The sequence below is a fragment of the Pollachius pollachius genome (assembly GCF_949987615.1).
Source record: "Pollachius pollachius genome assembly, chromosome: 8".
In the NCBI taxonomy this organism is placed as follows: Eukaryota; Metazoa; Chordata; class Actinopteri; order Gadiformes; family Gadidae; genus Pollachius; species Pollachius pollachius.
This window is the reverse complement of record NC_136941.1, coordinates 18,424,947-18,438,073: the sequence shown is the minus strand read 5'-3', so window position 1 is coordinate 18,438,073 and position 13,127 is coordinate 18,424,947. Positions and strand designations below refer to the sequence as shown.

The 13,127-nt window shown below is 43.8% G+C and overlaps 2 protein-coding genes across 2 annotated transcripts; both read right to left on the bottom strand.

Annotated features, from left to right (window-relative positions):
* Positions 1-546: 546 nt before the first annotated feature.
* ythdf1 (YTH N6-methyladenosine RNA binding protein F1) lies at positions 547-5,759 on the bottom strand. Its single transcript, XM_079741228.1, has 6 exons — positions 5,406-5,759; positions 4,925-4,952; positions 4,345-4,439; positions 2,365-4,005; positions 2,161-2,205; positions 547-2,033 (listed from the first exon to the last, which is right to left on the bottom strand). The coding sequence occupies exons 1-6, from the start codon at positions 5,433-5,435 to the stop codon at positions 2,007-2,009; spliced, it is 1,866 nt and encodes a 621-aa protein (XP_079597354.1). The 5' UTR covers positions 5,436-5,759; the 3' UTR covers positions 547-2,006.
* Positions 5,760-6,687: 928 nt separating this feature from the next.
* nkain5 (sodium/potassium transporting ATPase interacting 5) lies at positions 6,688-8,998 on the bottom strand (the record flags this gene model as incomplete). Its single annotated transcript, XM_079741270.1, has 6 exons — positions 6,688-6,743; positions 6,970-7,030; positions 7,190-7,387; positions 7,953-8,033; positions 8,187-8,324; positions 8,945-8,998. 6 exons carry the CDS (start codon positions 8,996-8,998, stop codon positions 6,688-6,690), a joined length of 588 nt encoding a protein of 195 aa, XP_079597396.1.
* Positions 8,999-13,127: the final 4,129 nt, after the last annotated feature.

Below are 13,127 nucleotides of genomic sequence, written 5' to 3'. Positions count from 1 at the left end.
GGTATAGATTCCCTATGTCCAGTTAGCTTTGATATGATTCATTCAGTGCAATAGGATAGATAATTGACGTGTCATTTTCAGTTAAAGCCTATTGTGTTTTTGAACGAGGTAGAGGTGGGCAATTCGGACACATACTGTACCCCTTTATGTTATTTTACTAATTCTGCAGAGGTCAGGGGTGCTTCAGGCAACAGTAACAACACCTCAATAAATGACTCTTTAATATTCTTGTTAATGTGATGAATTTTCACTAATATGATTCAAACCATCAATCAAGGATTCAACTACCGGACGATTCATACGGTTAAAAGTTTTTCATGAAGAAATCTGACCAAAAACCCGTGGGAAACTTCATGTATGTCACTTGTCACGTCCTACAGAGACTATAAAATACCAAGGATGTCGATGACACAGTGATGAATATATCTTTGCTTGTTGTTCTATACATATACACATTTAGCAAAGGAACCAAGCAAATAATACAAATAACAGATAAGTATACTTTTAATAATGACCATGATCAAATCTAAGAATGTGATAGTGAGCTTTTATACAATGTATATTTAATTGTTTGGGGGAGGGGTGGGGGGGAAGAGGGGGACTTAAACATTTTTATTTTAATATTTTGTTACCATTATATAACTCCTCAAGATTCCTCAATAACATACATCTGTCTTTCACGCTCGCATACGAACATACACAAGCAAGCGAGACCCGGAAAAGTAAAGAAAAATAAGTCACGCACGTATACCATATAGACTACTCTCTGGTTACTCATACACTAACAATAAATCAGTAACATTAACTTTTGAGACATACTCAATTAGCATGGCCGGTACATTAAAGCTTAAAGTCTTCTGAGGAAGATGTGGAAGGGTTATAGAAATGTTAATAATGTTAAGAAATAACAAACATAAAGACAAAACAAGGTGACAGGCCTAGCTATAAAAGCAGAACATGCTACATTGTCCCCAGAAATATACGTTAGCACACCAGACAGCCCTGCAGGAATGCCAGGGAAGAACATAAAAGAAACAGCTATTGTATTATGGATAATGAGGACATTAAAAGCATACTTTATATTCAATAAGAACCGAAACAATGTTTGTATTTCTACCTTATAAATAAAATTAAAATAAGGGAACTCCTTAGAGGGTGTGTTATCTCTAAACAATATCTATTCCCTGAATCTCTCGCTGTAAAACTTGAGGTACAGTACAGCAAACATTGCATTTTTTTATAACACTAGTGTTGAAAAGAAATGTTAAGGCTCTGGAAAAAATTAAATTAATGGCATGTTTTCTCTCCACCGTGGATAGTTTGTCCAAACAGTAATTGGCCAAGTGACAAAGTCTGAGTAACTCTTTAACCTTCATGTCTTCTCATGTCTCAACCGTTTCACAAGATCATTTGTACGCACGTGCAACCCTTTGAGCCAGACACACTTCACAAATTGTAAGAAAATCCCGCAACTGAGTGTACAGATATCAGAAATTGTTTGTCGTACATGAATATAAACTGGCCAGAATCATAAAGACATTTCTGAATAAGTGTTGTTCACTCTTAGGAACACCCAACATTAGCACTTTTCTCCATGCAAGCACACACACGCACGCACACGCACGCACACAAAATCAGCAGCATGATGATAAGAGATTTTCAAGAGACGTGCAGATAACTGTTACTTAATATTAATTGAGAATGTAAGGTTTCATATTGCAGATCAAGTTCTAGAAGGCTAAAACACAAGGAGTTAAACAAAACAAAAAACGTTGAACTGATTTGATTGGTGGGACTCGTGAACTGGCTTCATCCCGGCTGCACACACACTTGAAAACTAAGAACCATGATCAAAGTGGCTTAATGCTTGTCGTTGGCCAAAGACACTAAACCAAGTGTGTGGTGGTGGTGGTGGTCGGTGGAGGGAGGGTCTTCTCTTCTTTAATCTAAACATCATTAAGTCCATCCAAGCAGAAGTATGGATCCACCTTTAAAGGAGCAGTCTTCTACTGTTTACTTCGATTCTGGCGATCCTGGATGAGGCATAGGAATAAAATAGACATCAGGAGATTGATGCTTCAAAAACACCAACGGTCCCAGGCATCCAAATAAGTCATAACGTGACTAACAAAATAAATCAATCAGAATAGTTGAACATACCTGATCGAGCCGGGGTCGGCTCTGCATCGGGGGGGGCTCATAGCTCTGTGGAAGAACACAAAACAAAATGGTTTCCAACATCTCTAGGACAAAAACATTCATAGATTGGTTGTAACTGGATCCAGCAAAGCTTTTCATACACATAGAAATTCTTATAGTGAATGATGGTGATGACGTTAAGACGTTGATCACCGTCCTGCCCACCTCTTCCTCCTCCTGCTTCTTCTCGTAGTGGGAGAAGTCGTCGAAGATGGAGGTGGTGTGTTTGTAGGTGGCCATGATCTTCAGCACCTGCTTGGCCTTCTCCAGGGGCACCTCCTGGGTGTCCCGTGAGTTGGTCACCGGCTTGTTATCGTTGTTCTCCAGGCGGATGTGGCGCAGCTGGCTGTTGGGCACGTCCTTCACAAACAACCAGTTCACGTCGAACTTGCCCTTCCACTTGTCCTGCGCCCACACGCCGGCGCTGGTGCCGTAGTCCACCGGCGAGCGCATCTCCGCCACGCCGCAGAAGTGCCCGCTGCCGTTGACGCTGAACAGCAGGTAGACGGGGCCCTTAGCGTTCATAGCTCTGAAGGCCGAGTCCAGCCGCTTGTTGCCGTGCTCCGTGCTGCACCAGATGGAGTACTTGATGGAGCGGTGGATGTCGTCCTCGGAGTAGCTTTTGATGATGAACACGCGGCCGTTCTTCAGGTTCCAGTCAAAGTCCTTGGGGTTATAGCTGTGAGCCGCTCGCAGCTTCTCCAGCACAGGGTGGGAGTCCAGCCCGGGGCCCGACCGGGGGGGCATGCCCCCGACCCCTCCACCCCCGTTACCCATTCCCCCGCCACCGGAGGAGCCGCTGTTGTCCAGGCTACCGCACCCGTAGCCCGGGTTCCGATTGCGCGGAGCCACCCAGCGGGTCTGGGGCGGCGGCACAGAGTTGTGGTTCTGGTACGACTGCGGAGGAGGGGGGTGAGGACCCTGCATGGTCATCTGCTGCACGAGGGACTGGGCCGAGTGTATGGACTGCTGGGGGGGAGGGGGCAGGCTGTGGGAAAGGTGGGCGTGTGAGTGAAGCTGCTGGGGCTGGTGCTGATGTTGGTGGTGGGGAGGCAAAGGAGGGGGCACTTTTGAAACAGTCCCCTTATTATCCCACGTATCAATTTCCATAGTGTGTTTGATAGGCGGCGGAGGTAGTATTCCACCAGCCATGGGCATGCCAGGCTTGGTCTTGGTCTTGAGCTGCTGCATCTTGGCAGGCTTACTGGCAATGGCAGCCCACGATGTGGGCTTGGGAGGGGGCATTCCAATTGATGTTCCACCGTTGCCTGTGGCAACAGCAGCAGCTACATTTCCGCTGCCACCAATCACAGAGCCGACACTCTTTACACCAGAGCCACTTCCTGTCACATCGCCTCCTATTTTTAACCCTAGCATGCCCTGCTCCAGGCTATTCATGCCCGGAGCCTTACTGAGCGTGTCACTGTGGAAGCCTGTCTGTCCATCGGGGACTAGCGTGCCTCCTAGGGAACTGGGTGGGTAGCTGTAGCTCCCCCCATAGGCTGAGCTCTGAGTCTGCTGGCCCTGAGACCCACTGGTGCCCCAGGCTGAAAAGGCAGGGTTCTCGGGAAAAAAGTTAAACCTATGTGGATAGATGCTGCTACCTAACCCCCCCGGCTGCCCAAATACAGTGTCATGCATGAAATGGTGATCTCCGTTGCTGAGGGGGGCATAGGGGGTCAGGTAGGGGATGGGGGGGTCCCCTCCTGTGGACCACGGCGCCTCACTGAGAGGGTAGGGAAAACCAATAGACGGGGCATAGTAGCTGGACAGGTACGGGTCGGTCATGGATTGATAGCTGTTATTCTGGAAAAGAAGGAGAATAGGTGTCTCAACAATTCACTTCAACTGGAATAAAAAGGCGCCAGTCAATTTAGTTAAGAGTCATCTATCAAAATTGCATTTTTTGACAATCCAAAATACCTATATGCATACAACCAAGTGCTCTCCCTCAATCTAGAACTACAAACATTGACGTTTCTCTAATACACAGATCCACCACAGTGCTTCAATGTGACATCTATTAGACATTACTGTAAGTTGCTTTTGTTCAAAGGGACTTACAGTAATGTCATAAAGCATCTACAACAGGAAACCCTATAAGAGATGGTATTAAAAATAGCAGACAAAAGCAAAGTTCCTCACCTGATTTGACTGGCCGGTGAGATAGGGCTCAAAGTCATTGTCATGGACTGTATCCTTTTGATGCATTGAGCCATTTTGTACCGACACAGGAAAGGCTGAAATTGAATCATTATTCAACATATGAATTACTAATGATACTAAGTAATATATGAAGTCATGTCCAATTCATAACACTGCTTTTAACCAGCCAATAGGTTTATGACACTATTATTCATTGCTACTCCACCCACAAATATTATGCAAATGGTAAAAATGGCAATACTGTAATCATAATAAATATATAATGCTGTAAAATAATAAACCTAACGTTTCCTAGTCAACAAATGTGTTGGCAATCTGCACTCCCAACAAATAAGCCTTTCTTAGTGAAAACAGTAATGCATATTAAATAAATTGTGGTAAACATCCTATTACACACTGTAAAACGTCAACCTCAATGTACGTCGACTGAAGCCTCGATGTGCGGTAGATGGAATTGAATTAAAACAACCAGTCAATTATAGGAAAATAGAAAATTCAGAAATTAATCAATCCAATATCCATACAAGAAGATATTTGGCATAGCATATTGTTTCCTCACCTTTACTAGCATCCTGTCCTTTTGATGACTTGATGGCGATATTGACATACCGTGAAAAGGAAAGACGGTAACCGTTAATGTGCTGTTATTCATTCACCTGTGATTATAAGCTTTATTAAAGTACTGCGCATCGCTGGACCTCCTGGCAAATGAGGAGGCCCAGTTCATTCATTGTACATCTATGTTCGAGTAAACATTAAGACACAAGATGCCATCAGCTCATTCAGTGCAATGATCTCCTGATTCACTATGCAATACATGATTTATTCACACAAGTACAACCACGTTAACATCCCAGGTGAGCACTGTGCTTCGATGTTTCGTTGCTATTAAGCCGACCTATCTACAAAATCGTCCAGAAGCAGGCAGGCTGGTTAGCCTGGCATAAATGGCATCATCGCATCATCTGAGTCCAGGATGCACACCCCACTTCCCGGGGAAAATCCAGGGCCCGGGTTGTATGCTTGTTTTAATTTCTTACCTGGGGGTCAATGCTTGCGGCAGACATCATTCGTCAATCGAAAGGTAAACAAGAAGGGATGCTTTGCAAGACGTATTTCCTCCAAAACTACGTTTATCGTCCAGTCCCTCCGCTAGCAGAGTACGCGTTAGTTTGCTAACAGTTAGACAGTTAGCTGCACTAGTTGGCTAGCTAGTTAGCTGCGCTAGGGTACTGTTCTGCGTTACGATGTTGACAGTTTTTGTGACGTGGATCAGATCGAACTTAGGATCAGTCCGATGACAGTGAGGGGTCCCTTGTCGGCATCAATTCAGTGGGGTTTCAATACGCTGTAAACCCCACACCGTCAAAATCCAGCTCCGGTGGCACTTTGCACTTCCCCCAATGGCAGCCTCATCCGGGATCTGGTGGACGGAAGTGACGTCAGTGACGCAGGGGCCTCGACGCTTCACAGGCCACACTGGCCCTGAAAGTCCAACAACCTATTTTCTTTAAATTTGTTTAATAAATGGGTGAAATGGCATTTACGGAAGTCTACGTGGATCATGTTTGTGTGTTTATAGTAAAAGCACATCACAAGTACCGAATTATCTTGAACTGTCAATAGTATGGTCACCTTTATTAGTCAAACAACAAATAAATATTCACCAACATTTACGAACTAAATACGAGGTAGGTTATTTTGTGTTCAAATTTATTTTTCTTTTTCTCCCCTTACTCTTACGAACACATGCATCCACACACACACGCACGCACACACACACACACACACACACACACACACACACACACACACACACACACACACACACACACACACACAAACACACACACACACACACACACACACACACACACACACACACACACACCAACATAAATGTGTACTTAATGTACAGTACAGAAACACAATAAAGATACAGTTGCTGCTCTATTTGTTAAAGCATGCGTCACTGTGACATACACCTAATGTTGAAACAGGTCGGGTATCATAAGATGTGTGTATTACAAACTCATCAAATATCAATACTAATTAAGGACTTAAACAACAAACAACCAGTTATTGGTTGTGATTATATTCTCCAGCGCGTTTCCTTCGTTTCATCCTATTGCTTCATAACTTCTTCGAGTTGCTTCTTTTTGTATCGTACATGTTATCTATAGATTAAGAAAGTAAAAGAATATAAATTACAATCAAATATATGAATTACATTAATAATATCATCAGAGTTTTGAAACTGGAAACTTGAAGCAAACTGTTTTTTGACTGCATTCTGTCGTACCTGCTGATCACTTCTTTCTATTAGAAGAACAAATCTGGGGATTTAGATTGGTGATGTATTTCACCCATGAAATCAACTAAAATATGGAGGAGAAAAAGAATTGTCAACACAAAGCCAGCATGGTGTCACTGTTCAGGAATGTCCTTGTGGTGATTAGAGAACGCTTTTTTGTGTTTTAAGTTTCTTTTGTTACTAATCCTATCAGAAGAAAATTATGATAATGACTACATGCAGAGAGGGAATGAAGCATGCACGTTTCCCAGATAAAAGCATGTGGTGTAAAAATCAGGACATAGACTCACAGCTGTCATCCTCATGTGACAAAGTATTGGCCACATAACAGGCATATGTAAATCCCAGGAGCTGTAAAAAAAAGAACAAATTCAATCGTATGCATTTTAGATAAACGTATACTCATTATTCAATAATATTTATTCGCATACAGCATCTTAATCCCTTATACAGGGATGGGAATGGGAATAGCCTTCACGGTGCCACATGTGTTAAGCGGTAAATACTCACAGATAGAACCAGCTGTATGATGCAGTGCAGAACCTCTATGTATTGGTGTTCCAGCCAGCAGCTCAGGACCGTAACCAGCTCTGGGTTCTCCTGGCTCTGCCATCCTGGGGAAGGTAGGTCCCTGCCCTCACACCCGGGCCCATTGTCCCTCCACCAGGACTGCTGGGAGGACATTCCCAGCGACAGTATGTCGCTGTCCTGCAATTACACTGCACGTCATTGGCTGCTCCATCGCTGACTTGGTGCAGTTCAAATGAGCGGCGCTCGCAGAGGATTCAATGGGAGGAGGAGGGAGCCCAGAAGGAGCCAGAGATGGAGCCCAGAGGATTCGGTATAAGAGCGAAGGAGCAGGAAGAGGAGATGAAGAAGAGCAGCAGTGGGAAAACACAAGGAGATATTCTAAAATATCAGAAATAATGTTTTTGAATTGAATGTCACAACATAGATATTTTGATTGATATTACCATCAATAAAATGTAGACAACTGTTGTTAGCAAATACTGAATGGGGATAGCATGTAGAAACATAATAAACAAGCTATTATTTTGGTTGGTACAATGAGCTGTTCCTTCTCCAAATGTGAAAACATTCCAAACATTTTCAATACTAAAATACATTCATGGAAATGTCCGGCAAATTAACTTTGTAGGTGACCCATAAGGCAGGGACTTGAAGCCCTGGCAACAGGAAGCAGGTGGTGGTTATTTAGCCTAGGTTGTGTGACTCTCTAATTATCAGCCATATGCATTGCCATTAGACCTACCTTTGAAAGCCCCCCCAAGTCCAGGTAAAGACAGCTTACTAGAACATTCCAGCCAACCCACAACAGTGTCCAGACCAGGTACTGGAAAGATAAAGAACGAAATAAGCATCCATATATAGGGTTTGTGGTGGAACCCTTCCTTTTTGTGTGATTAAATATGCAATTTGTAGTTGTCTTGTTGGTATAGTTCTGGTATAATGTCAAATGAGCCCGAATTTAATTAAGTTCTCTCACCAAAACAACGTATCGTGGTCTATACTGGATGGTACCAAAGAGGCCCAGGATAACCACGATTATCTGTAAGAAGTTGATCATAATCGGTGCCCACTGAAAGCCCAGGAAGTCAAACACTTGCCTCTCCACTACGGTGACCTGGTAGATAAAAAAAGTAGAGTTAAGAAACTTGAGTGAATTTCGGGGAGAAAATACTTTATTTTATCTCAAAGTGCATCCTCCTCCCAGTTGCCAAGACCGTCAAGTCAAAGCCTTTCAATACAAGCAGTTCGTAAGAGTGGGGGGTAGGGTGGGAAAACGAGAACAAAGTGCCTGCAGTCCTCATTGTTATGTTTATGACAAATGTGAAGCATAGCCTTTTTCATTTTGCCCCCTTTTATAAAGACGGTTTGACCCTACGTCGGTCACTACCCAATTGTTGTTCAACTAACTGAATGGAAGAGAACCAGATCAACAATTCAAGTAAAAATTATTAATATAATGGATAAAAGTCAGTCGAAGTTTCACACATTCACTCAAAAAAACATGTAAACAAGCAGAGAATGCATGAGTGTCCCAACGAAAAGCCAATGAACTGTTGAGATTAAAGCAGTGTTGTGATTCAACCACAACGACACACAGCATCTGGTGGTCAAAACAGACTAAAACAAAACGAATAATACTTTAATCATTTCATAATTAAGAAGAAGAAACGTGTATTTAGAGTGAGAGAGATAAAGAGCAAGAAAGAGAGAGCGAGAGAAAGAGCATATTCTCACCAATTGCAGAGTGAAGAGAAAGACCAGTGTGCATCGTCCCGAACAGCACTCCATCTTCTCCTTCTTTCGCAGTCACTTTGGCTCAATAATTCCTAGTAAGAATAATCAGGAGCAGGGAATGAATTGAAAAATGCACTTAGACACCTGTGAGGCTCAAGTCCATCTCCAGGCATGTGGGGACACAGCAGCGTTCACTTTGTTCCGTTTATTGGGAGGAACAACACGTCTGCTTGTGTTACAACCACACGTAGGGGGGGAGGGTCGGCACAGCTGCACAGATGCTGTTCCCACACGGCGCGCCTCCCGACCTGATAGCCTAGGTAGTGGACATGCTGCAACGCTAACAATAGGCCTACAGGGGGCGTTCTTGAGCGATGCAGAGATATGTTCTTATAACAGGCCTATCCATGATGGGTCAGCCAAGATGGGCACAAACAAGCCGCTCCTATATCGTGTTTCTCTATTGTATACAGTCTGTGATGTTTACACATTCAGAGTGTCGACAGAAAAATCTATCTATTTAAGTTCGTGGATTTACTATGTGTGGCATTACTGTAATATATGTACAGCTGTTATTTATAATAATAATAATAATAATAATAATAATAATAATAATAATAATAATAATCAAAACAGTCTTGATTATATATTTATTCATAAAGTGCACCTCAAACATATTCTTAACCTAGACCTATAGACTTTCTTAGTTCTGTGCGTTGAAAAACACGTTGCAATTTGTGCACATCATCTTAAAAAGTTATCCATAGATGTTTAATCAGAAGATTAAGGCTGTTACAAACTTCTGGTATTAATTCAACTTGCTTCTAGGAATTAAAAGCCTATTTTGTTCATATCTAATAGATATCTATAGAATAGGCAGGCTACGATTATGCATGCATAACATGATGTATTTCAATGGTGTTTACTTTACACCACAATCATAATCAAATGAATATGTCTGAGACTATTCACAAGACGTAGTAGACCACTAGTGTCTGACAGCGAACCACTCATCCCATTCATGGTCCAACAACCAGCACTTCCCAAACCAGCCGAAGGGGGGGGCCACAATCAAAAGACGAAATTCATAATTGGGGGTCTCCAGCCATCGCTGTCACATGGAACTATCGTGAGCCGAGGGGCTGCGTGCAGAGATGGAGGGGCCCTGAAATGTGGAGGTAATTCAGACAATTGTCATAATACAGGAACTCAAATGTTTATATTTCTTCTCTGCGTTTGACGCGCAAAACGTGGACCCGTGGATACGACGCATTGGGGTGACACGCCGGGCTGTTGAAGAATGACAGACTCAATATGCTGCATTCTTCTTTTCTGAAACGCACGACACCAGAGTTCACATTTTTGATTGATTATGCTTGCGGAGAGTGCGTGGTACGAGTGGAAGCAACCCAAATTAAAGGAACCCAGCAAAGTAAACGCAGCGCTCCGTCGCGCCTCCTGCAGCTCTGATCTGAGTGAGTACAGAAATCCTCCTAGCGCATTGCTCCATGCCCGACTCGGTTTGACAGAATGGGGATCTGTATTTCCCATTATATATATATTTAGCGTATGAATCAAGATAATGGAACGGGGTGGATATGGATCAGGTGATATCCTTCATGGAGCCCTTCTATACGTTGCATTGCCCATTTTCTTTGTGTTGGCACTCATTCCCGTCTCCAGCGGTCGTACATTTTACACCGACACGTGCGCACCCACCTTAACATTACTGCATCGATTTGGGGGGATTATTTGGGGGTGATAATCATCATTTGGTCAGTGAGTTTGGGACCAGCTGAACGTGAGACGCAGCCTGCGGATCCCGTCAAGGCTGATCGATGGTACCTATGTCCTGGTCGACGTTGAATCGACCGGATTATTAACGTGAGACCCACCTTACCCTTCCATTAAGGTCCGTGCCCCCCCCCCCCCCCTCTCTATTAGGGGGTGTAGGGAACTGCCTTTGTCGTCAACTTGCCATCTGACCTCAGGGACGGCGCTTACATTTCACTTTGATCTTGAAATTAATCGGAAATGCTTTGATGATTATAAATAAAATAAAAATCGTGCCCCAAGCCTTGATTAAAAATCGCCTTACAAGACACTGCATCAAGGGAGATTTCCCTGTGCTTATGGCTTTTAATGACTAGGCCGACTAAGACGGTTTCCTCGGGCGTTCTTTTCGGTTTACAATTGACGTGTCTGTCAGTCAACCGATTACAAATCTTTTTTTTTTTTTTGGTTGCGAACCTGTTGTCTTATAGTGCCACTGCAGCTTGAACCGACTAGGTTATTGAATACATATTAAAGAACAGATACATGTATGGCGAGCCAGGCCAAATGTATCCGAATCATTAACTCTGATATAATTAATAGCTGTTTATCTTGGGTCCATATGAGGCGGATAGATCCATCGCCACCCCATCGCCAGTTTGTGCACGCTCACCTATCCAATCACCTCTTTTTGTGTTGCTACCATGTGAGATAGAATTGACCAAAGGGTGTAGAGCAGTGGAATCCCGTTAATTGATAAGCATGTTATAGTGTCTCGGTTTTTGTCACTTGTGTTGAAAGAAAGCAGCAAATTAAATAATTAAACAAGGGCATGACATTCTATTTATTAGGATTCACTGTTGCATAGACGTGTTTAACCCTATTGCACACAGGCTACACCATTCCTCATCTCACGGGCATGGTTAATCTTTGTTGCAAGCAAACATTTGACCTAATTCACATTCTCACACAATAACAGCTCCCCCCACTCTATCCCTCTCTCTCTCTCTCTCTCTCTCTCTCTCTCTCTCTCTCTCTCTCTCTCTGCCCCCCTTCCCTCACGCATACACACAAACACACACACACACACACACACACGCACACAAACACACACACACACACACACTGTTATTGGTGTCACACTGAGGATGGGTAGATTTGCACGACCAGGTGGTTTATAAGAACATGGGGATCTGGGTCTTTACCACATGTCAGGGCAAATTATGATATATTAATAATACACATGTGGAAATTGTTAGAAATACCAACAGTTCTATGCTTAGATGGGATGCACTCTGAAAAGCTGTTTCTTTCCCTCAAGCAACCAATTTAGAGTTTCCTCAATCGATTGTCTCCATAGAAGGGTCGTCCTGCTCAGTACAGCGCTTAATATGTCATCCTTTATTGATTATTTGTGGTCATTATAATGAGGGTGATATTTTGTTGAAGATATAGCTAGGTGTTGTGTTATTGGTAGAGCCATTGTGTTTTTTTTAAATTATTGATGCACAGCACAGCACATGCGCACACATGTCCAAACACAAACCTACCAAGGGGGAACAAACGCACACCAACAGTGTCGTTTTTGATATTTGTTCCAAAAGTACATGAAAATATATCAAGGTGTTCAATCCAATCCTGACTCTTCTCTTCACACCCCTAACACTGTGGGCTGACGACCGTGAACCTTGAATATCCTGAAGAGAATGCACTTCATTCCTTACGTCAGATGCATTTCATTCACATGTCTGTCATAAGGAGTGGATCCTATTGCACACCGTACAACATTCCTCTTAACAAGACAAAATATTTCATATTTCACTCGTACTGCAGTCCTCTCCTCTCCCACGGACACAAGAGGAGAGGAGAGGAGGACTAGAGAAGAGGAGGAATAGAGGAGAGGAGGACTAGAGAAGAGGAGGACTAGAGGAGAGGAGGAATAGAGGAGAGGAGGACTAGAGAAGAGGAGGACTATAGGAGATGAGGACTAGAGGACAGGAGGAATAGAGGAGAGGAGGACTAAAGGGAGAGACCGGTGGCCAGCTTTAATTACTCCAGCATTACAATGGGGAGCACGGCTCACTATCCCCGGTCCTGATACACTAAACCCCATTTTACCCTCCTCGGCTCCTCTCCTGTGTCCTGCTAGCGGGCTAGCCTTAGCGGTAGCCCTCTGTGATAGACGGTGCGCAGCCTGCCTGGGAAGCAGCCGGACAGGGCGGGCCGGCGGGCAGGCGGGAAGGTGCGTGGTGAAGGGAGACAGCTTTCTGCTCGTGTTCCCAGACACTGAGTGTACTGAGGGGCTGCGGCCGCCGGGCCGGGGGTCCTCTCCCTGCCCCCTGGAGAAGGGAGAGCTTTGTTAGGCAGAGGGGGAAATAAAGACCAGTGTGGTGCTGAGGGCCCGTTTCTT

Excerpts from the sequence above, each read along its gene's own strand:
- ythdf1 (XM_079741228.1), bottom strand. The coding sequence starts at position 5,435 with ATGATGTCTGCCGCAAGCATTGACCCCCAG. Across the intron at positions 4,006-4,344 it reads TCACCGGCCAGTCAAATCAG|AATAACAGCTATCAATCCAT; the intron begins GTGAGGAACTTT and ends CTTCTTTTCCAG. Across the intron at positions 2,034-2,160 it reads GCCGACCCCGGCTCGATCAG|GATCGCCAGAATCGAAGTAA; the intron begins GTATGTTCAACT and ends TGCCTCATCCAG.